The 25,707-nt window shown below is 43.6% G+C and overlaps 1 protein-coding gene across 22 annotated transcripts in view; it reads right to left on the bottom strand.

The window, feature by feature from the left end:
- The window catches only part of RBFOX1 (RNA binding fox-1 homolog 1), a 2,130,504-nt gene that overhangs the window by 331,785 nt on the left and 1,773,012 nt on the right, over positions 1-25,707 (bottom strand). For 2 of the 22 annotated variants that reach the window (XM_037814002.1, XM_037814001.1), the window contains exon 1: positions 12,573-12,750. The exons of 19 other annotated variants lie outside the window; for them this stretch is intronic. In XM_037814002.1, coding sequence (XP_037669930.1) covers positions 12,573-12,716 — 144 coding nt within the window. In that variant the 5' untranslated portion in view covers positions 12,717-12,750. Of the gene's footprint in view, positions 1-12,572; positions 12,754-25,707 lie in introns of those variants that run through there. One more of the 22 variants, XM_037813995.1, reaches the window with a different exon arrangement.

The following is a 25,707-nucleotide window of genomic DNA, read 5'->3' as shown; positions in this document are numbered from 1 at the left end:
GAGCGCTTCCCTCACCCCCAAATCCAAACCCTGCATCTTCTGTGGACACCTCTACTTCTCCTTCAAAGCATTTATCACAACATGCAATATGTAGTGATGGGTGCGGTAACTCACTTATTGTCTGTCTTCCCCACAAACTTGTGTGCTCCGTGAAGGAAAACCAAGTCGGCTCCCATTTCCACCGCATCTTCAGTGGCAATCCCAATTTCTGACACAGAGCAGAGGCTAACTAAATATTGGTTGAATGAATGAGTACATTATTATGAACTAATCACTTAAGTGAGAGGATGAAGTTCGGAGAGACTTAATCGTGGATGTCGCACGCTTTTCTAGAGTCGACTTGGTAAGTCTTTCCTAAATAGATCATGGAGTGTTAGGGACATCATAAAAACACAAGATTTGTCTTCAGCCGTAGCAGATAAACTCTCAAAAGCTCATCTATGTAAATGGCTATTTGTATCATGTAGTATCGTAACTGCTGGCATGAATTAAAGGCATCATGATTTTGGAGAGTTGCTCTTTTTTGGATATAAAAAGTGAAGAATTCATCCTTCATGTTAACATATCATCTTCTTGGCATGCTACACAAATAAGGAGGAAATGTGATTTTTTTGGGGGGGGGAGGGGGGAATGATATTTTTCACAAAGCTAAGAAGAGCTATCAAAATAAAGGGATGTTTATTTGGGTGAATCACCAGCTTCTGCACAAATCCCAAGCGCTAATTGCATAATGGGCCTTTACAAAATGCCATAATACGGGTTTGCCTGGTTTCTCTGTTTTCGGTTTGAAAAATAAATTGTTTAATAACCCATCAAAGCTATATGTAAACCCTGAAAACAATAGAGCAGATGTTGACATCTGTCTTGTGCCTTGTAGACGTAATTAAAGACAATGAGACACGTTTTGATATAATAGAGGACAAACACATACAAAAATCAGCACAATATAAATGTAAACAGCATTTGCAGGACACCTGCTTTCTTGGTCCAAAAGGCTGCATCATATTTCTGGTGATGAAAAAATTTTTTGCCAAGTTCTACATTTACTTACGTAAATATGTACATTCTGTCCTCCACCTTTCAGAAAGACAAGACTGGGAAAGCCAGTCTTTTCAAGTGGATATTTATTTTAATTTCATAACCGATGATTACTATCCTGGGCAGTTTCAAACACCATTTTAAAATTTTTCTTTGGCATAAATGTTAGTAAGAACCTGTTAGCCAAAACGATCACATTTTTAAAAGAAATCCAAGCCCTGCACTGGGGGAAGGGGTTACCATTTGCTCATTTGTTCATTCTTCTGTGCATGAATTAATATAGGAATTGTACTAAATTGACATGTTTATTTCCTAAAAGCCATATATTTTAAGTCAGGAACATAGCCCAAAACCAAGATTTCATACTATACAACAATAATCCTGTTGGATAGAATATTTAAAGTATCGTTTTGATTTTCAAAATATGCCATTTTTTTCCTTGAACTCCTACTCAGTCTTCTGTTAGTTTTCAGTTCTCAGTTCTATAGAGTAAGAAGTATAACCACACACAAAATGAAACACATGCTATAAATAAGAACACAGTGCACTCCAAATTAGCAGGACTTTTCTTTGCAGTTATTTTGCAAGACGAATCAAGGACCCCCAAATAAGCCATTTGATTAGCTCATTTTTCTTCCATTAAAAACGAAACAAAACAAAACACCCTGAGCATTTGCAGTAGGTTAAAATCAGAAGTCCCTAGATCCAGATTTCTTAATTCAGAAAATAAAATCCTCACTCATTTTCAAAAGACAGCCAAGTTAGTGCTTCTGTGAATAACTGAAAAACAAACAAACAAACAAAAGCCTCAAAAATCCCCTCATTTCAGGAGCACACGAAGGGCCTGTTGACATGTAGCAAATGGTGATTCTGCTAAATGGTAAACATGCACCTCCTCTCTTGTGTGTTGTTTTTGACGCTAGGGAAGTAAGGGAGATTCTAATGGGATCTGCATCTCTTTATGCTAATAAAATGGTGTCAGCCCATTTGCACAGACAACATCATAAAGCATCAACACCAAATGGGAAACAAGTGGGGCCTTGCTGCCCCCTGGAACAAACCAATCAACCCTGAAACACCTAAGATAGATGGCACCCCGTCCTTCATTCATTCTTTTTCATAGAAAGGCAATGGAAATGTTCCTAGGTGAATTGGATTAAACACAACCCACGACGCGTACACACACGCACACACAATCTCAGAAGCCCGGGAAGGTTGTAAAGCACTAAATTCTTTTGATTGATGAAGCAGCCTTCGCTGCATTGAGCCAAGCAGCCTGGCATGCCGGGGCCCCACTCCCTGAAATTCCTTTATGAACACGACCCGGCCCCACAAGTGCACAAAAGCAGTAGTGTGGCGTGTATAAATCATTAATATGATGCCGGGCAGTGGCTGCCTTTCCTGGGTTGGCTGGAGAGCTCCTCAGCACAATAGGGATTTGGGGACTGGAATTGGCTGCAGAGAAACATACTCCATCATTCTCAGCGCTGACGCTTCCCACAAGCCTTGCTCTTTTCTTTCTCCCTCTCGCTCCGCAAGTCAGACAGCCACTGAGTGTTATAGGTCATTAAACAATAATAATGATAATTTAAGAATAAAATCAGGACGGGCTTCGAAGTTGGAAGATCCCCCGACGCTTTCCTTTCTGACAAGTCTCACCTTTAAAAGAAAAGGAAACGACGACTCAGTCAAGTGGGGCTGCCTCTCCGCAGCAATCGCCTGGCCGGGGGGGGCTCTGCAAATTGTGCGGAACTAGCCTTGGCACAGTGCGGGGGAGGCCCGCAGGACAGCAAGGAATGGCGGTGACAAGTGTGGGTTCTGGAGCGAGAGAATCTGGTTTAAACATCAGCTCCCCCACCTATGCCTCCGATTCGGCATCTAAACACAGAGCGATTAATATCACCTCCCTGGAGGCCTCTTGCGGGGGATTACATAGGGGAATCCATGTAAAAGTGCTCAGCAGTGTGCCTGTCATGTAGCACTCCATAAAAGTTATTGATTATTTCATTATTGTAATTATTTTATTCCTGTCCTCATCACTGTTGAGGGTGGCTAGATTCCTGGCTGCCTAAATTGCCTTACATGCAGCATCTCCTGCTTATAGAAGGACATTCGTTTTTGAATAGAACCAAAAAGGAGAGAGAGAGAGAGAGAGAGAGAGAGAGAGTTCTCAAGAGAGTCTGTGTAACATGTTCTAAATGGAGACCCCCAGTGGAAGGTTCTGCTATTGCACCATAAAGAAAAAATCTCTACTCAATTCCTTCTCATTTTAACTGTTTGCTGCAGAAGGAAGGAAAGAAGAAAGGAACAGAGGGAGGGAAGGAGGAAGGGAGAAAAAGAAGGAAGGAGGCAGGCAAAAACAGATTGCATAGTTTCATACAGATTATCTGGATGACAGAACCTGTCAGAGAGTTTAAGTGGAGATAATGGATGGATCCAAAGCAAAGCTGGTTGCCAAGAGTTTCTGCATCTCCAGAAATCCCAGGAGCGGGCCAGATGAGGAGTTATGTGAAACTAGGAGACCCACATCTCATTCTTATGCTTCAGAATAAAGAGGACAAGTGATCAGGCAGCAGGGAACTTGCTCCCCCTCCTAGGACAGATCCAGGGCTGGAAACTGCGCACGTCAGCACTGTATTCCATGCCGGAACTGGGGCACTGGTCCGGTGTCAGCCCCGAGCTCCCAGCGCAGGGCTTGTGGGGACACTCCTGGGTGCCAGTCGACACCTCAGCAGGCACCCACCATATCCCAGCTTATGGGAATACACGTCACTGTGCACCCAAGTCCTCTGCACCACAGAATAATGACATTCTGAACAGAAATAAATGAAGCCCCTGCAGTGTGATTCTGTCAGCTTTTGAAAGTAAATAACTTTGCTCCTGACAAGAGCAAGACAATTTTTATGTTCCCTCCTCCCGCCACAGAGCATTAATTGAGCTGTGCAGCCGTATTACAATCCACACCAGGAGGACTGACAGGTGAAGACAAGAGGAGGAGGAGGGAAAGGCTCCAAAGTGGGCAGGAGGGACAGAGGAGAGGGAGAGAGGCCCCCAAGTTCCTTGTGGCTGCGCCCTTGGCAGGCCAGAGGTGCATCCATCTTATTGATTTTAAAGAAACCTAAAATAAAAATACAGGTTTCGCTTCAATAAACAGATCCTACTTTTCTTAAATATAGTCACTCACTCATTCATTCATTTAATGAACATCTATTGACCTCTCACTGTCCCCCAGGTGCTCTGCTGATTTTTTTTTTCATCTGTATCTTACTTAATCTTACAAAGAGTAGTATGAACCAGTTATTCTTATCCTTAATTTCTGGAAGAGGCAATTAAGGGCCCAAATAAAATAAAGCAACTTAGTCAATTCAGTTGGATCCATTAACTGAATTACAGAGTTGGGACAAAGCCTTTAACTCATGACGCCCATCTTGTATATAAGTGCGGAGGAATCAGTTCTTTGAACTATAGTTTGGGGGTTGCTGACTCAAACTGGTTTTAAATAGATGTAGGTTTCTCAGCTGAATTTTCTAAGGCACTTGAGAGGGACAGCTGCATGCTGCAAAACGCGGGCATCCCTGTTTATTGTGGGTTTTTTTGATGCGAATATCACTCACTGTTAATGAAAGCCTCATCAGCAGGGGGAAATCTCTCAGCTCTCCCACTTCCATGAGAGGACAGCTTGACCCCTGTCAGGCTTCAGGAAGGGAAAAAGAAAGCAGCGCTACCGAAGGCAAGACAAGGGATATTTGCTGTTGTTTTTGATAAGGAGAATCTACTCCTCGAGGTGAATCCCGGGTAAACATCAAACGTCAAAAAGAAAGGGCTCATTAAGACTAAACCTTTTGTGCATTTACTCATCAGTGCTGGGAAATCGGAAGCACTTAAATCCTACAGCTGCCTGGACTTTGTTCCATAGCCGCAAAGGAAAAAAAAAAAGTCATTACATCCCTGAGAACACACACTAACCTTCTGAATGCTTTTCACTCTGGCTCCAATTCCTAATTTTGATTCTGCGTGTGTTTAAACACAGCATAAAAAAAAAAAAACCAAAACAGATCAAAACAGGGTGAGATTGAGCCTCAGATGCAGCCTCGCTGAATGAAAAAGACCACCGCACCCTCTTCCCCAGCCCCACCATCTCAGGGCCCACCGCCTGCTGTAGATGTTGAATATATCACTGTTTCCCTTTCCTGTGTCCTGTGGGCTGTAGCCTGATAGAAGGAAGGGGTGGGGGTGCCAAGAAGTCAGCTACAGGCTGCCCTGGCAAGCTGGGTCAGGGGGAGAATGAGTGATTGATTCCAAGCTAGAGAAGGAAAGGGATTCCTAGAAAAGCCAACGGACAAGCCAGTGTCTTCCAAAGTGTAGCTCTACACTGAAAGTTCACAAGATGGCACATGGATGAACAACTGAATGGATGGTCCATGAGGACTGAGATCTCTGTCTGTCCTACTGGAGAATCCAGGAGACCAACTGGAGTGTGATGTATGCACATGCAAACACATAAATATTTATTTTCCATGTGTGTTGAAAAAAATGATGCCTATCTGTGATTCTGTGGTTATTTTTGTTTGTTTAGGCAAGTCTTCATTTAAGTTTAGAATATAAGTTCATTTAAAGAAAAATCACTAACTACATAGCAAGAGTGTAATGAGTGGATTGGCGACAATTAGCAAGGGGATGCTTAAATTCCTTATGTTTGGAAACAATGGATCACGCACATCATTTTCGACTTAATAAATCCACTTTGTGAGCATCTTGACAAGGTTTGGACAGCAGATGCTCACAACCGATGTCTTTCTTTACAGTTTTGAACACAACCCTTTCTACCCCTCCTCCCCCAAACCTCATTCTCAATGCCTGTTGGGGTTCTCCACAGCTCTGCAATGGTTTCCTCTCATTTGTTCATGGGAGGAAACTATTTCTCCCCTTTCTTTTTTCCACTCCCTTCATTTCAGTATGGCTCCAGAGCATAAGAGAAAGTCCACCATCCATCTGCAAAGGCTGTAGGTCTCAGCTCACGTCCCGATCCACCACTTACTAACTCTCTGTATGTCTCTGAGCCTTGTACTCCCCTCTTTCCCAGATCAGGCTTTTGGATTTGTTTTTTTGCCACTCCTGGACCACCCTTCTCAACTCTTCATATGCCCAGTGCTGCCTTATCCTCAGAGCCTGGGAAATCATCACCTTCTTGGCCAACTCATTGAAGAAATCCCACAACAGCATCCTACTTATTCCTTACCCTATCATCTTGTTTATGTCCTCTCCACAATCTGAAAATATCTCTTGATTCATTTACTTTTGCATCATCTTTTTTCTTTATACTAGATTTCCTGTTGCATGGTAGCAGGGACCTTTCCTAATTTTTTTCACTCCACTATCCTCAGAGCCTGGAGATAAGTTTTGAATGACCAAATGAAAGAATAAATAAGTGATTGAATGAACAATCATATATGTCTGTGAAAGCGGTGGCCATCCCTGCCTCACCTTGCTTGTAGGGCTGTAGAGAGGTCCACAGGTATTCCATTCATCTATTATTTGAGTTTTTACGGCTCATCTACCATGGATCAGACTCCCTGCCATCATGTTGCTTACAATCTAAGAGGTCAGAAAAGACTGCAGAGTTACTGCATAAATTGTTAAGTGCTCAGCCAACATAAGTACAGGATTAATAAGAGAGGGTTCTGAACTGAGAAAATGGCCAGTAGAATGGGGTCACCTCTTGCTCTTTTTCAACCTTCAATCGGGGCCAGGGAGAGTAGAAATAGCAGCAAGATCCCCTCTCCTCAAGCCCTTTTAGGAGCAGGAAGGCCCAACCCTATAAGCTCTTTCCTTCCTGGCTGAGCCAGCCTCAGGGACTGAACTTAGGGACCCTTTGCAAACCCCCTCTGGAACTGGTTCGCCTTGCAAAGGCAGCCTGCAGGCCTTTGCTCATTTCCCCAGCGAGTCGCTGGCACTCAGCACGGTAAAAAGGTCAGGGCCGGGGCCCTCCTGAGCTATTGTGCCTGAGAGCCAACCTTGCTCGACACAGACCCTTCAGGAGGTCCAGGCAGAGTCAAGCCCCAGTCTGCAGACACACCGCCAGTGTTTCGTCCATCAGAGTTCTCTCCGGCAGCCCCGGGAAATGGGAAACTTTATTGATGAATGGAACTTTCTTTGCTTTTCTTAATTGAATTAAACAGTGCACTGGGACACGTCTCCCCGTCCATTAAAAGGTCTCTCTGCAGATGGACAATTACGCCCACACTTTGTCAGCTCCGTCTCATTCACAGGATGACATCTCCTGCGCATTATACTGCCCCCTTAGGCACCGCCACACCAACCTGATTTTGTTTACAATGTTGCAATTTCTTTCTCTTCCAGAAGACTATTATTTGCCTGACAAACTACACTGTTTTTACCCGGCCAATATGAATAAACAAGCATTATGTTTCCTCTTGGGGCAGAGCGCCTGGTTAAATGAATCAGAAAATCCTGAAAAAGACCATCTACCCTCAGTCCATCAACTACTGGACAATTACTCAAGAGCCAGCTCTAAGGAAAACAGATGGCCCATATGCACAAATAACACGGACTTTCTCCACTAGGGCAAAAGCAGAAGCCGCCGGTTATATTTTCCCACACAGAAACCGCCATGAAATGGCGCACGGCTCAGATTTGTGGACTGACTAACAGATGCTAACAATTTTCCTGAGTTATAAGTCGGGCTAAATAATCTTACGGCAAAGGCAACCCAGAGATCCTTGCAGTCAACAGGGGGATCCCGCCATGCAGTTTCCTGAAATGCTGGAAATGGGCGATGAGCCCCAGGCCACCCCAAACAGGCCCTTAACTGGCTGACAACAGTTGCCCCCCCCCCCATTCATGCCTTCTCCGCTTAATTGGAAAATGTCAACGACCCAAGGAAGAGTGGTTAATTAGCCCATTGATGACGCAGGATATTTCTAGAAAGAGACAGAGGGAACTATCTTTTGTCAGATAGTCACGCAGGCCTGAAAATGTGCTCATCGCAGTCCTTTAAATTCCTTAAACAACTCAGACATGAAGATGATCTATCCTAATTCTTTCCTGCGTTATTGACACTATCGACTATCTCCAATCCATGGTACCACGCAATAAATCAGCACGGGATTAAGCCAAGAAGAAAGATTATGATAAAACGCCATTTGGCTGACTACAAATCATCAGATTGAGTAGCACTGGGTAAGTAACTGGAAGGAGAATCGAACTTTTCCACAGGGCCATCCTTGTTATGGTCTATCCAATGCTTCCCAATTTTTTAACCATGGCTGTGCATGGGGGCTGTTCCCCCTCCTTCAGCTTTAGTGGGGGAGCTCACCTTCCCAGGTGACTCTGCACTGAGAACCACTTTCTAATTAAAGACAAAAAGAAAGGGTTGAAATGCAGGTTTCAGTTCAATTGCTTTCGATCGGAAGATGTCCACGTTGAGCAATGGCTTCATTTACCAGGAATTACCCTTTGTACAAACCACTTCACTATTTAAAACAAACCACATGGATCATCATTAAGTGGGAAAAATTACCAATCTTCAGATATTGACAGTGGCATGGTCCACTTTGGAGGCTCTTTTTCCCTAACCCTTAATGTGGATTTTAAGCATCTGACTTGGATTTTTTTTCTTTTAATTTAGGCTGAAAAAAAGGTTGTGAGTGAACAGGATTTGGCAGATGAGAAGCCGTCTTGAAACGGAACTAGGAGATACTAACAGGATTAGGGGAACCAAGTTAATATGCTACTGATCCTCTTTCAGGGAGTTAAAACTCAGTGTAAGACAGCTCTTGGGGGGAAGTCTGACATGCATTTTGTGCCAGAAAATAAACCAAGTCTGTGTTGTCTGTGGCCCACCACACCTTACTGTTAGATGGATATCCTTTGGTTTGCTCCTTGTGACTTAAGGTGGAAATCAAGCATCTCTAGATTTTTGAAGTGTGTGTGTGTGGGTGTGTGTGTGTGTGTTCTATCATTCTCTGAGAGGTAAACAAAACAGGTTCTATTTTAAGGTAGCCAATAGCAAATCCCCAAATTTGGAATTTGTATTCAGAATTCTCCCTCATAGCAAGGCCATTTAAAAAGGTACTCACTCAGGATGTCTGGGCAGAATCTGTATGAAGAACAAGTGAGTTTCAGGTTTTAGCTGGGAAGAGATTCACTATCAAAGAAGACACCAAATAAAGCCACTGCAGTGTGTCAAGAATGGAGGTTGAAGTAGGGACTTGCCCTGGAAAACAAGATGGAAGCCAGCTGCTCCAACACTTACCTGAAACTTCCATCTGAAAGCACTCAACAACCACAAAATACATATATGATATACTAGGTGCTTGTAAGTGTACAGAGTCACGTGTATATGTGCCTGCAATGCCATCATTGATTCTAATATCCGGATGCCAAAGACTATTCAACATTACTCCAATTTGCAATTTCAAACTGTAGCAACATCTCAAATTCTAAGAGAGAAGAGAAAGAAAAAAGAAAGAAAGAAACTGTAACTGGAGGAAAACATCTCTCTAAAGTAAACATTACTGGGAAATGTAAATAAATGTAACTGAATCAGCCAGATAATTTAAGTAGCAAAGTCGCCTCTACTTTGGCCTGAATATATAAGTTAATTGCAGCAAAAGGGTTGTGTTACTTTCACTTGGACAACTGGAGTAGACTCAGATGCTGAGGCATCCGGTTGATTTCTGTTTTCATGATTTTTTTTCTTCAGAACAAATGCTGGAGACTTCAGGAAGAAAGGTTGAATGGCAGAGCTGAGGCAAAGAAAGAAAATGATAAAGTAATTTTCCTTAGATATTGGACAAGAAATAAGCACCATGTGAAACTTGGCATTGCAGGAGAATATCTTATATTTAGTGAAGGCCCTGGATGCCACCTGATCAGGGTTTGTGCATTCATAAAATGGGAACAGAAAAGGCTTCAATGTAAGATAGTTGCACTTCAATGATTTTCTTAAATAATTGGTGATTTGAATGGCAAAGACTCCTGAAATATGTTTCTTTTTAAATAATAATAAAATAAATTGCATCCCATGTAGGTGTCATTTTACAAAATGTTGTCTGATTCATCCACTTGATCAGCTTGCTTTGAGAGTACAGATTAACCAGCCCTCTGATCTTTGAAATTAAATAGAGATACAATAATAGCTACAGATTAAGAGCAGATAAAAATACAGTGTGGCATACAGGCCGAAGACATATAGATTGTATTGGTTAGTAGTTTGTGGAGGTTAAAATGAACAATTTCACAGTTTTAGCCAATTGTTTGGATTTGCTAAGTAAAAGCAAGGACATCCATCGGTCTCAACCTATACACACAGTAACAACCAAGTCAGACAACCTGGAGGCCTGCCTCTCGGCTCTGATAGAGATTGTTCAGGAGGGTGGAAGGTGTGGCTTGACAATCTGATTCTGAATAACACCAGCAAAAATAAATGACAGATCCTACTCTACTTTAGGCATTTAGTGAAACCCAGAGAAAATAAACACAGGTGCAAACACACACAGACATACACATACACACACCATTCTGAAGCGGAATTGCAGTGTCCCAGTATAAGCAAATTCACTGAAAGTATCACAGATCCTTTCAAGGTGGCAGTGGGGGGTGCATTCCACAGCACATTTCGAAACCCGCTCTTCATCCGCAGGGATGGGTTTCCTCTTGCAAGAGATGATACGGCAGTGGAAGAGAATACTTGCACCCATCTTATATACTTGTCCTTTACGTGGCAAGTATAACCTCTTACTCAAGGCACTATCTCTCTCCCAAGTTGTGCCTAAATAAGAAAAACCGATGTAACAGTTTATGAGGAAGAAATACTGATGTCTTAAAAAAGAAAACCCACAAAGAAATTGTGACACCAATGAAAATCCACAACATTCTACTTGTTAGGTAATTCTGTTAAAATTGATTAAGAAAGAACAGGAAAGAAGTGAACACAGATGGCAAATGATCAACTCATATTAATAATCTGATTAAATCCAACCCAGACTTTGGGTCTGCAGAAATGCTCAGTAGGATGTTCTTTCGGTGGGTAACTGGTGTAAAATACACACACACGCACATTCTCGTACACATGCTTACACACACTCACAGCAAAGGCTCAGAACTGGAAAAGCAGATAGTAGATGAATCATGTAAAATGCTACCAATACACTCTTGAGAAATGTTTCCTGGCACAATTTACTTAATGAGAAATGGAATAAAACAATATATGAAAGAATAAACCAATTTGTTTCCAAGATAAAAAAAAAAAAAAAAGCAGGCTGTTCTCAAAAAGATTTGCAACAGAAAATATGCCTAAGAAATTGATAATAAATTACTCAGATGTTTAAAACAGAATTTTGACATTTTATAAATACATATATTCCTATAACACAGATTGAAATGGAGGGTCTATGGGGAAGGAGGACCCATCAACTCTTGCAAAGGAAGTTATGTCAACCCACCATCAGACTCATTAACAAATGGTACTCTCCAAGTGAGTCAGTGGAAAACAGATGAAAGACTATAATCGCCATCAACTCCTCACATAGCAGAAAGGAGATCCTAGGAAGGGAAACAGATTCAGGTCTGCATGACAAAAATCCTTCTAAAGCCACCCTTTCACATGCACAGCCCTGCCCCTGTAATGGAGAGCTAGCCAGTCACCCCAGAAGGCATTGCTGAGACGTTTTTGAACTCCAGCAACCAACTCCAGAGCCAGCCCTTCCAGTAAAGAGAGGACGGCAGAGACAGAGAGGGTCTGAGGGAAACAGGCAGGGAGAGAGAAATGCAGTCAAAGATTCTGAAATGCACCCAGAATAGAAAACAAAACAAATATCAAATCCCCCAGCGAATTCCATTAAGGGGAGGATTGGGAGGTGGGGGGACAAAAATGTCTTTACAAGTGTCAACAAAGAGGGCATCCTCAAAAGCTTGCCTTAGTCATAGCACTACCAGTGAGCTTGGAAGCAGATTCTGGATTCAAACCCTCCAGAAATTCAAACCCTCTGATCCCATGCAGACTGAATACAGCACAACACAGGCAAACTTAAGGAGCAAAAGGAACACACTTACACACATCCATACATACACACGCGCGCATGGCTGGTCTCTCCTTACTAAATCAGCTTAATTAAAATCACAGCACCCAAATGCTCTCCCAAAGCTCCAAACTCTTAGCATAAAAGGGGCCATGGAACCAGCTGGCCACTGGACACACCGACTTGAGAAGGCTGCGAGTAAGGAGAAGGCAGTTTTCAGTTTCAAACTCCCGGTACCCAAACACAAGCCTGGCATTCAAAGTATTCAGAGAGGTGCAAAACCATCTCGGTGTATGTGCGTGTGTGTGTGTGTGGGGGGGGGGGGTTCCGGGATCGACGGAGAACTAGGGGCTCCCATCCACCGCTCGCGGCCGAACGCGCGGACCCCCTTCCCCTTCCCTCCCCAGGTCCGAAAGCGCAGCCCAGGGACGCAGGTACCGACGCCGGCGGAGCCCCCGGGAAGCAGCCGCGGAAGGAAGAGGCGCGCCTTACCTGCTGTAAGTACATAAAAGTCAAGGCACACGAGAGCTGGGGACACATGCCCACGTTGGGGAGCGCCACGCAGGTGGCCCCCGTCAGAGGGTGCTGCATCGTGCCTCGCTGGCGCCCGCCGAGCACGAGTGGGGACGCGCGCATGCAATCACGTTGCTCCTCGCCTGGTCGCTACAGTTTTCTCTTTCTTTTTGATTTCGCTGTTTATCTAAGTCCACAAAGGTGGCTGGCTCTTCTTCTCTCGCTCTCTCTTTTTCTCTCTCTCTCTCTCTCTCTCCCTCCCCCCCCCCCACCCCTGTGCACCCCGCGCCTCCCTCCTCCCTTGCGTTGCTCCCCTCTGGGTTTGCTAGCTCTGAGCGTTCATCTGCCTTGGACTAAGACACTTGAGAGGACCAGGAAACTATTTTGTTTCCTTCGCTGCTGTGTGGTTGTCTGGTTTGTTGGACCTGCTTTTTTTTTAAATCCCTCTCCAAGTGGAAGGTTCCCCCCACCCCCCCCCACCCCACGCCCCGGGAAGATGACAAGACCAAGCCAAGGCAACTTCTATGGAAGGTAGAGGGGGGTGGATGCCCTCCTGTCGATGCAGAGTCGGGGGGGGGGTAAGGGCCGGGGAGGGTGGAGAGAGAGAGAGAGAGACAGAGAAGAAGAAGAAACGGGGAGGAGAGAAAGAGAGAGAGGAGAGATTCGGACTCACAGAGGCTCACTCCAGCGCCGCTGATGCTGCGTGCCTTCTCATTTGTCAAATGGGTCCAGGGGCAGGGTTGCTCCCCACCCCCCACCCCCGCCTTTGCCTTTTTTTTTTTTTTTAAAAAAAACGACTCGCCAAAATTCAAATTGTGTCTGCTAAAAATCTCCGCGGGGCGGGTGACGAAGCAGGCGAGCGCCCCACATCGCCCGCACCTAAGCAGGCTGGACAATTAATGCGCTGGCCCTGCTGGGACCCGGGGGCTTCGATTTGGGTGGCGGCTCTGTTTGCCCGACCCCTTGACAAATCAAAACGGAAATGGGATTCCCCCTCGCTAGGAAGCTGGAGCGCTCAGACTCCGAGGGGCTAACGCGGGCGGCGGGAAAGCTGGGGCGGAGGGCGCGCGGGCGGTTTTTCGGGGTCCCGGGCAAGCGGAGGCTGCGATGCACCCCGAGGCGTTTGGGGCGCAGCTTTAGCTCTCCTCCTCGGCCGGGCAGGGCAGCAGTGAGCGCAGCGACCCGTCCCCCCCACACCCGCCGCTAGGATCTGGAGAAACCGCCCCGGCTGCCTTCCAGATCGAGCTCGCGGTGAATGCAAGGGGGCTTCTCCCAGCCCAGAAGCCCAGCTCTTCTCGAATTATAAATGCACAGGGTGGGGAAGTCGGTGTCTGATAAGAGATTACTGTGTTGGCTGCGGCGGGCAAATTACAATGGTGTCTTCATTTATTTATTTATTTTCTCTTGCCCGGCCAGCCCTCCTTGGCTAAATTAACATTCTGCTCTGGCTGGGCTGGTCTCCCCCTCCCCTTTATTTTATGAAGTCATAATTATTCATTAGTAGATTTCGTGAGTCTTTATGCAATAAAATAGGATGTGAACTGCAAATCAAAAGAAAATATTAAGGCTCGAACTTGTCCTTGGTCCCCACCGAAAGCACATCCTTGTCAACAATATCTATTATAGTCAGATTGTGGATATTTATATCTATCTGTTTCCACCCAGTGATTGGATTTTCTTTTTTATTTTCAGAACAAAAGGTCAGTTCTCTGGTCAGAATCTTTTGGTTGTGGGGTTCCCTTAAACGTTGCTGAAGGTTTGTTTGTCGCTGTCCTGCAGGACCCAGCACCACTTCGAGAGGTGACGGGGACATCTCACAATGGAGGGCTTGGGATTAGGACCAGGGGACCAGCCACCAAGGGGTCCTCTCCTTTGGGCTTGCAGCGGGGCTCACAGACACCCTCAGCCAACCAGCTGTGAACAAACTGAGCCATCAGCTTGCAAGGAACAACTCACTTTGCAGACTAATCAAAACCTTTCCGAAGGAAGGGAAATTAATTATTCCATGGCTCCATTTTTTGTTCTGTTTTGAAAAGCTATAGATAACTATAAGGTCCTCATTATGCTGACCACTAGGCCCAAACCAGGCTGATGCTTTCTGTACGTTACCTTGCAGAACCAGTCTGTACGTCCTCCCTGGGGCTCACCCATCCCATCCATTTAGTAGGGACACAGTAGAACGTGTAAGCATACGCAGAAGTTGGTAAGGGGGATTAGAAGTGCATGGTGTGGCATTTTGTGCTGCCTTTTTTTTCCTCCCCTTTGGGTGGAGGTGGTTAGTCTGAAAAATCCTTGCTATATGTAGTTTTGGAAATCAGAAGTTCAGCTCTGATTCACTCTCAATCTCTTTCTCTCTTTTCTTTATTCCTTCTTTTCTTACTTTCTACCTTTTTTCTTTTCTTTTTTTTTTTTTTTTTGCAATTGACAAAATCAAAGAGAAACCTCTCTACAAAACACTCATGGAATAGAAGTCCAAAGATTCTGCCTTTGCAGTCCTCTCCCTCCCGTTCCCATTCCTTCCTTCTGCCTCAAGCAATTTGCTGTGCTGACAGGGGTTTGCCATGTTTCCCCTCATCCTTTTCTGGCCAGCACAGTAGGAGCCCACGAATGCCCCAAGAAAGGAACAAAATTTCCCCTTCAGCTCATTTTCATAAGGAACACAATAAATAATACATGGCACTTTAATAAGACCTTATCTGAATGGTTTAATGAAAAACAAATACATTATGTAAGGAGCTGATAGCCGCTCTCGGCTGCACGGAGCCAACACTGCTTTTCCAGTCTGTTTTCTCCCCAAAGTTGAAAACCCTCACTGGCAATTGGATTTCTGCAGCCCTATTGCTCAATTACGGCTTGGACTTCCCTTATAGTTAGTTCACAGTCAGACATATGAGGAGGTCTATAAAGTGAAACAGAAAGATCCAGACCCCCTACGTCCATCTCAAAAATTTTCAGAGCCAGGCACCATTCTCTGGACAACCAAGCCCAGACATCTCCGCACAAGTGCACGCAGGCGTGAGCACACACAGACGCACCACATGCAAATACACCGACCACATAAAAGAGCCAGCAGGAAAGATCTACACTTGCTAATAGCAGTGCACATTAATCAGGAACACAACATCCAATGACCCCAAATTAAATGGTAGTACCACACCTGCAACTACTGCTCACTCAATGACGAAATTTTGCCTGCCTTTTAAACAGCATGTGGGGATGCTGAATTTGAATTCCATCTCAACAGAGACTGGGAAAGAGCCATGTGGAGGCCAAAGGCTCCCGAATGATTCTTCTCCATAATAAGTGGGAGAAATGGGAAAAGAAAATACTCGTTTCTCTCTACAAAGAATTTCTGGGCACTCAACATCACTTGGATACATATTGCATGTACATATAAATATATATATTGCATACACACACACACATATTGCATGCAGATTCAGGGGCCACCTGTCCGTCCTTCAGCTAAAAGGACCCTGAGTTGAATAGTTCTGCATACCCTTTAGGAAGCAAAAGGAGTACAAAAAGCAAGCAATGAACAATGTCATCTTCAAATGAAACTTCTTTAGGCAGAAGGTAACTGTGCAAGTTTTCAGACAGCCCATACAATACTGTAGTATATATAATTTTTTCTTTCCCCCAATTCTCCAGTTAATTTAAAACAATAAAGGGAATAGTTTCCCCCTTTTCTCTCCTTCTGAATCCTTTATTACAACTTCCTAAGTATGTCTAAAGAGCAGACATTTCACTAACGGTATTTTCTATGGAGACGTTCCGTGTCTCAAAGCAAGAAAGACTCCAGTTAGACAGTAGGAAAGACTTCTTGATCTTAAATGAAATTATCTATACTGGGTCGGCTCAGTGGCAGTGTCAAGGGGTGGCTTAGAAGTATTTTACAAATTTACAAATTTGGTAGGGGCAACCATGTTTTCCCAACCTTCAGTAAAGTGAGAACGAATGTCTCTTTAGAAACTTTACTATTTATTATCTCTATACCAAGTATTTTGATTTGTTTATTTGTCCAACTACCTGAACAATATTTATTTAGTGTTGACTGCATTCCAAGCACTCTTCTATGTCCCTTTGGATTTATCAGTGAACAAAGATCCCTGATATCATACATGGAGCTTACATTCTAGGGGAGGGTGGGGGGAGGTGGAAAATAAATGATTAAGTAAATTGTACAGAATAATAGAAGGTAATAAGTGCTGTTTAGAAAAAATAAAAGGTAGCACAGAAACAGGGTATTGGGGACACCAGAAATAAGAAGGTCAGGGCAGGTGGCAGTAAACTCTAAATAAAAAATCAGCTTGCCCTGCAAATGCAGCTTCAGCTTCCAGAAAAGTCTCCTTGCCCCTCACCCCTTCCAACATGATGGCCACACCCCAGATGTGTCTAATATATTAATTCTGGAGCTCTCCCGGGCCAGTCTGCTGAAAGAGATGGTGGGATTTCTCTTCTAATGGCTAAAAATTGGAAAGAGTCTCATCTATAGCTTTGACCCCTGGAGGTACTGAGTGGTCTAATACAATGTCTGCCATATAGTAGGCACTCAGTAAACAATGAATGAATGAATGAATGAATGAATGAATGGAAGAAAACGGAATCTGGACTAAATGACCTCTTGCTGTCTCTTCCAGCTCAAGGAACCCAAGGATTCTGAGGTTTTATTTTCAGCTCTCTGCATGTTAAGCTGAACACAAAGGAAAGCTCCCTTGGCTTCTAGGACAGGTTTCAGTCCCTGACCGTCCCTCTGAGCTACTCTGCAGTAGCTCCATTTCCCAGACACAGATTCCCTGGCAAAGGAATGCTCACTTCAGGACACCAAGCTGGAGGGCCAGAATCCCAGCTCATTTGAGCACAGCGTTCCTCTTTCAGAGGGGAGGACTGGGTCTCAGGCAGAACAAATTCCAACCATTAGACAGTAATTGCTTTGCTTGTAATGACAGGATGGAGGCGGGAGTTTAGAGGCAGCTTCCGTGTATAGGACCCTCAAACTCCTCCAGCTTTCTAGCCTGGGTTTGGGCTGTCAGCTAGTTCATGCCTAAAAAGAATCCACATTGCAAAAAGAGAAGCCCAAGTGCTGGCAATACCCAGTTCACGACTAGCTCCCACCACCAAAGGACCTTTAAAAATGATATTGATGAGAACATACTACCACTCTTGCCCACAAAATCAACATCAATCAAGAAATCAAACCAACTAATTAAATAAATAAAATGCATATCAATAATATCTAGAAGTAATGTGGCTGGGGAGCAATGGTGGTCTCACACAGATGGTGAGAATGAAAATTGGCACAGTTTTGGAAATGACAGTTTGGCACTTATTATCCAAAATATAAAATATGACTCTGTCTTGAACAAAGTATTCTGATTCTAGATAGCTGTCCTGTGGAAATACTTCAGATGTGCACAGAGATACATGTGCTTGTCAAAGCAAACAATTAGAAGTAATGGGGAAATAGTAAAATAAATTATGGCACTTACATACCATGCAGCTGTTAAAAAGTAGGCCCATCTATGCATCTTTCCTTGAAAAGATTTGTAAAAAAGATCTCTAAGAAGTTTCAGAGCATTGGGTAATGAAATGTTACACAAACGAACAACTGCAGTAGAAAACAAACAACTGCAAGTAAAAACTCACAATCTGGTTGTGTATTTGCATGTACACATATATATATAGGCATGAGTACATATGTGGGTGCATCTATGTATTTATATGCACATCCATACACACAATGGTCAGTGTGCTTATGTCTAGGCTAATGAAGAGGAGGAGGAAGAGTGGGGGACTTTTCATTTTTACTTTACATAGTTTTACTTTTGAATTTTCACAAGAATGAGTTTGTGCACAACTTTGGTAATAAAGTAAAACAATTTTATTATCATCACCGTATCGTTATTACCACTAGGATGACAACAACTACTAGAGCTGCTGCCAGTATCCTCCTTGTTATTATTATGAGTCCAGATTAAATGTTCCTAAGGAATAATTTTATAAATGGTGGTAAATTTTCCTGGCTAAATTTTTTTTTAGCCAGGAAACCTGTTTAAACCCACCATCAAGTTGAAATACTCTTTATATTTAAAATCGATAACAACAAATAGAACACATGGTACCTTGGTAGACATACAGAATTTAAGTAACTTAGAACCTCACTTCTGTTTGGAACGCAGCTTCCTGGGGACCAGGTTTTCTGCTTACCTGTTCACAAATGAAAGTGAAAGTGCCAGGATTGCCTCACCAGGCAGAAAACCTGCTAATGTTCCCATAGAAAATAAGGGACAGAACTGGTTTTCAAACCCAGGCTTGTCTGACTCCCAATTGCCGGCCTCTTAGGATGGGGTAATTTGTCCTAGCACCAGGCCTAGCTCTGGACCAGGAAGAATGAGAAAATGAGTTTGCCATTTTTATTCCTGCAGCAGGGGCCTAAACCACTGAAAAGGGAATCCATGAGGCCCCAGAAACGTGCCTCTTCTCCCTCCACCCACATGGCTTCCCCTGCAGCTGCCTCCCTAGCTACTGGTGACGGGGTCCACCAACAGAAAGTGGGGAAGGGTGGCCATGACGTGCTCTCCCCGTCGTGTAAGCCTGCAGTGCATCAGCCAGCAGGACATCTGCATTCACCTCCACCCACACGTGCGCTGGTTAAGTGTGTGTGGGTGAGCAGACCCCAGGTCATTAGGTGCGGAGAGAAGGGGCACATAGCAGGGGTTTTCTTGCTTCCTGCATTCCTGCAAGACAAGGGGCAGAGATGCCCAGAACCAGGCCCCTGGATCACCCAGGCAACAAAAGGAATCTCCCAGCTCTCCTGTACTCACACCTACTCCCCAAAGACAGGTTCAAAGCACCCCAGGACTCTGAAAATGGCTGCACAGACTAGGGCAATTGGCCAGGGGCAGGCTAGGGACCCCTTCGCTGCAAAACTGGCAGTATGGCCCTGGCCAGGCTTTCCAGCTTTACAGAAACACACAACGTGGGCTTCAATCCAAGATCTGCTGCTTGTACAATATGTGAACCTGGGCACCTGAGTTCACCACTCTGATACTAGGGTATCCATAGAATTTTGCAATGGTTCTCAGACTTTATCTTTCCTTAATTCATGGACTATTAAAATAAAAATTTAAAATCAAAGGGGGGATTGCAGGAAATTACAACTTTAAAACTTTTGGGAAGCTAGTGTTTTCATGTGTGTGGATGATACCATCTGCTATCATCATTTCATAAAGGAAAGGGTATTTTATATTAAAAAGTGACAAAGTAAGAAGGACACCATCTTCAAATGAAGGACAGCCCTTCAAATTGATTAAATTTAGGACTATTAAAATTTTCACTAAATTGCCCTTAATTTTCTCATTTAGCTGCACTCTGTTGAAAATGTCATTATGGAATCAGACTAGTCTGTGGATCAGCATTTGGGAACTACTGAGATAATGAATGTAAAGTGCTTCTTAGCCCAGTGTCTGGTACACAAAGAATCAACAATACATGTTAACTACTGAGTTATACTCATTTGACCTGAATTACCATTATCTTATACCCCCATGGGCTCACTGGGGCAAAACAAACCAAAACCTCTTCTCATTTCTGAGTTTTCTGAACCACATAGGAGAGACTTGATAAAGGCCAGTAGATTTACATCTGCTGGCTCATCAGAACCTATTCACTTTCCTCAATGACACTGTGGTAGTGGCCTGCTCATTCAAGACTATCTGAATAACGTGTGGGAGCTATTTCTGGGTCATATCATAGGGTGCTGCATGCAGAATGGTTGGGAGACCCTCCTTTTGAGTTTCATTGCTTGGGTTGGAAATCCTGGCTCTGCCTCACCTTTCTACATCTGCTATTAAATTTCTTTTAGGTTATATACTCTTCTTAAAACCTCAGTTTCCTTCTCTGTAATGGGGATGATGATAAGTTTGCCTTCCTAAGTAAGTTGTTAAAGATTAAATATGATAATCCACGTAAGTCCTGAGATCAGTGCCTGTCATCTAGTTACTACTCAACACATAAGAACAACTATTATTGTGAATTATTTTTATTCTCAATCCCTGACCAGTTGATGAGACAGATATTCCAGACTTTTTTTTTCTTTGCTACAGATGACATAAACAAGACCAACAATGTCAATACATTTGTGAAAAGGCTAACTCACCCCAAATGCAGCGCACACCTTCACCCATTTTTTCTCAAATGGCATGGCATTGTATGAAAATGTGTAGATCCCACATTTCAACCCTGGTCTTCTGAGTATAAAACAATGTATTTAATCTTACTAATAAATCAAATAGACACAAACACACACATTAGGAAGTAGGCTTTGTCAAGTAAATTCTTTGCCAGCTGTATCTCACAAAATATCAGGTCAAGTCCTTTACTACTTTTTGGAGTTTGATAAGAAGTATCCACTTTGTCCTGCTGATAAAGGATGGGACTCAGGTCTTTTGGTTAACTAGGCCAGGAGGTAGTCTTTCCATCATCATGGCAGCATTAAGGTGCTGCTTACAAGATAGTCATCATCATTGAAGTCATCATCATCATCATTATTGTCATCACCTGATTCATCATTGTTTACAATGTATAAACCTAGGAAACATTTCTCTGAAGCATCACTCTGTGTTAACTCAGCTGCAAAATTTCCTCTTCCAGGAATCTATCACTGATCCAGGCCACCTAATTTTATAGCATGAAATTTTACTAGCTTTCTAGTCCTACTTACTTATGGGAGGAGTAAGTCCCACCCCTGTTCAGAGTCCACCCTAACCACTTCTGAAGAGCAGAGCCTATTTCCACTGTCCTCTGCCATCACCCCTGGAAACAGTGACAAGAAATAGAGAGTGTTCTATCAGAGCAGCCAATTGACACTTGTCAGGACAGGCCTGATACATGCCTGACATCTGCCAGATTAAAAATACCTAGAGCAAGCAAATAACTTATGTTCCCGTAGGAGCTTTCCTGAAACAATGGGTTCCGAGAGGTGATGCTAAGAGGGAGTTTGGCACTTGAGAGGGTGGGAGTCTGTTTCCAGTGCAGAGGACAGAATGTAAGAGCGTGGGACAAGCTACGGTAGGCGGCAGAGACAAAAACAGCTAAGTGGTGATTTCTCCTAATGAACAAGTGGGTGGGAAGGTCTACTTTGGGAAGCCTCCACACCTCACCCACTTGCTGTGTTTCGACTTTCTGGATGGAACTCAAGCAAATTTGAAGGCAGACAAAGCCTGCAGAAGATTGTTTTCCCTATGTACCAAGCTTGTCGGCAGGGTTCTTTGACCCTCTAAACGCTCAGAAGCATTTACCTTTTTGCCGCATGAGTTTCCCTCAAGCATCTCCGACTGGAAGTGACTTCACCTCTAACATCTCAAGCTCTGAAATAATCCCTTTTGACCTCAACCTCCCCTGGGACCTGTCCTGGCACAAGGGCAAGAGACAGTCCAGGGATTCTCAGTCTCTGGCATTATTAACACACTTTCAAAGCCTATAAATTTTTGGTGATGAGATAGGAAGGATGTAAGGACTCAGAACGAAACCAGGTTAGTCTGCAAAAATTAGAAAGTTCTATTTCTAATGAATCAGATATTGATGGAAAGCCTTCCTGACTCTCAAGATTTCACCTTGCTACATACACAATCTCTGCAATTCCAAGTCTTATTTCCCAAATTGTGATACTAAATTCCAAGCATCTCACAGTCTCACATCCTCCTTTGACTTCCGAGCTCAGGTTTTTCTATTTTCTGTCTCTGGGCTCCATTACAAGGACCTGCTTATGAAACTCGACCCTTGTCATGTTCTGCAAAGATATCCACTCACACAAGCACACGTGAGTTTAGTAGATGAAAGTGGAAGTGTAAAGAAGGGAGAATAAGAGAAGTGGTTCTTAACTTAGAAACACAATTCTAGGAAGATTGATGTGGATGGTCTCCTTGAACATGGCATTTGTCTATTCTACCATCGTAGATTCTCCTGCTTCCAGAATCTCTCCCTTCCACTTCTCTCTCCACACCTCCTTCTGTTTGGAAGCCACAGAACAAATTCTCACCCCCCCACCCCATCCTATGGTTCCCCCTTCTGTCAATGCTTGGCATCGGTTGTCCCTGCACCTTTGAGGGGTCACTGCCTCACCCAAGTTCATATCCAACCATTTTCCAAAACCCAAGCAGCACTCTTCATAACATCATTTACTGTGCCTGCTGTTAAAAGGTCAGCATTTCCTCCACTGGTTTCAGATATAATAATTTGACATGCTTTTAGCCCAGCGGCATGTAAGAGAAAAACCCTTCACGGCCCTGGCTGGACTCTTACATATGGGAGCACTCTAGCAAGCTCCATAAACACAAGATGCCACCTGGCGTTTATTTTTACCTCTGGTACCCAATCGTCTTCACCTTGCATGACCACTTCTGCAGTGGTGGTGAGACCCTTCACACACCTAGGAAGGATCTGCAGCACTGGCTGGAAACCATTGCATCAGACTCTAGGGAATCTGAACAAGTCCTCACCACACCCCAGCACTGCTGTCTCCTCCCGGGAGTGATCACTCACTTCAAACAGCCAGCTGCACACCTCACAAAGCTCCCATCCTCACAGCCATTTTACCATTCCCCCAAAACAAAACTTTTACACAGGCTCCTCTCCCTCTAGTAACTTGCCTGTTTGTTAAGGGAACCACCACTCTCTCCTTTACCTGTCCTTGAAGCCTCAATATGTGCCTTTCGCCCCTCCCTTTGCTGCTCTGAATAGCCAGTTGATCCCCAAATTGCACCATTTTTAACTCTTCAATCTCAACTCTGAACCCCCTCCTGCTCGTCCACTGCAGGTATCCTAGTGCAACACATACTCTCGTTAGCCTAGATCTAACACCCATCTCACTCTCTACAATGAGTCCAAAGAGGAGTTGTAAATACCCGAAACAATCATGTCAAGCCTCTGTTCAAAAACCATCAGTGACCACCCACTGAGAAAGGCATGATATCAAATGCTTCAACCTGAGCTTGCACCTCCTACCTGGGAACACTCCAGACACCTCCTTCACGCAACTCCCTCTCTCCAGCTCCTGGTCACCTCACACCTAGTGCTGTAATTGCTTATGTCCGATGCATATTAGCACAACTCCAAATACATTATAGGTGCTTTTTCTGAAACCACAGAATGAACTGGATCATTGTACGATCTGGGGGCAAGGAGCTCAGAGTACTCAACCCTTAAATGAATAATCACACAATGAAACTTGCATCTTTGTATATGTTGTGATGCGAAGATGGAGTTGAAGTTGAGAACATCCTATGCATGCTCCCATTTGTTCTTCACACGAACAGTACTAGATACATGTTGATAGTAGTACTTGACCCAGGAGGACACAGAAACTCAGAAAGTTAAGGAACACCCTGTTTATAAATGGTGTAGCGAGTACTGACAGTGAGTTCTTTGTCCGGGTAGTCTCTAGCTCCTGCCACCCCATCCTGCACACACAGGCATGCACGTGTTCTATGAGAATTTTAGATATTTCCCCTTGACATTGCACTGCCCTCACCTTAGGACAGCGCCTGGCTTTTCATAGTGGGTGCATGTTACGTATTGTCTGAACAGATGAATGCACCTTGTAAACAACAATAAAAGTTCTCCTCTCCTCCCATGCTTCTGAGATCCATTTCATTCTCATTAATTGCATCATGCATTTACTCACTCATCAGCTCCATCTTGAATGTAGTCTCTGGGCCAAGCATGGTGGTGGCCCTGGAGATACAATGGTAAAAAGACAGGACACAGAGCTTTCATTCTAGATTAATTAGGTATTATAGGGCCATCTGGTTTAAAAAAACAAAAACAAAATAAAACAGACAAACAAACAAAAAAACTTTTACAGTTCTGTATCAATGTGTGAATCAGCATTTTTCAATATTATGCAACAAATTAAAACACTGAAGTGAATTGGATTATGAGGCTAATTTAAAGCCATCCCAGTTGTCCATATTCTCAATTTCAAATATCAGTGCTCATCAAAACAGCCTCATTTTCTCACTGAATGGTTTTATAAAGAAATGTTTCACATTTGAATTTATAAAATTCATCTACTTCTGCTCCTTTTATCTCTTTCACATGTGGAGTTTCATGTAAAATTTATTTATAAAAGGGTTATACTGGTGTAAATGTATGTATGAGAACCACTAGTTTGCCACGTTGGTACAGAGGGACTCAGATTATAAGCTTATTCTCCCACAAGAAAAAATAGTAAGAATCAAAAAGGCATGTTCTGGTGTCAGAGAATTTACTTTAGTTTTGGCCTGCCTTCTTGATAAAAGGGAGTCAGACCACCTGGTTTTAAATCTCAGCTGTGATGTACTAGCTGTGTGACCTTTGGTAAGCTAATTTCAACTCTCTTGACTTCAGGGTCCTCATTTATAAAAGGAAAAAGCATGAGTATCTTTTTCACAAGTCTGAATTTGTATAACATAAACTATACATTTAAATTGCTAAGTGCATGGTGTCTGTCAGCGTCAAGGTTGATTCTGATGATTATGGAGATGATGGTGCAGATGGTGATGATGACGGTGATGGTGGTGATGATGACGATGGGATTGATTTTGATGGTGAAGGTGGTGGTGATGATGCCAGTGGTAGTAATGGTGATGGAGATCCATCAACTGTTGTTGATTGTGAACCCAAGGGTAAAGGATTGCAAACTGGTCTCTGTAGGAAAGCCAGCCCCCTTCTCTCGAGCTGCAGCGGGAGGAAACCATCCTTCTTATCTTTCTAAAAAGAGCCCATTGTTAGTTCAATATTCTCCCCTTCTTCTTGAAGCTAGTGTTTCCAGATATAAGGAAGTGAGCAATCAGAATCCCAACACCCCTCTATTCCACCTGCTTTTCTTCTCATAACAGGGCCACAGACATCTCCAAGGAGGCTCTGTTGTACACTGGGCGATAGCTGACACCAGTGTTCTTCTGGGTAACTCTAGGGGACGTTAATATTTTATGACAACTATAGTGAAAACATCAATCTCCAAGGTGCTGGCACTTCCTCTAATGCAGCTCAGACTCTCAGTAGACTTCCACCCTCCCTTTCGCCAACCCTTGCCTCTCACTAGCCAAGCCACTCCAATTTTATTTTATTCCAT

Source organism: Choloepus didactylus, chromosome 21, assembly GCF_015220235.1.
Source record: "Choloepus didactylus isolate mChoDid1 chromosome 21, mChoDid1.pri, whole genome shotgun sequence".
NCBI classification, from domain to species: domain Eukaryota; kingdom Metazoa; phylum Chordata; class Mammalia; order Pilosa; family Megalonychidae; genus Choloepus; species Choloepus didactylus.
Note: the sequence above shows the minus strand (reverse complement) of the source record. Positions and strands in the feature narration are given on the sequence as shown.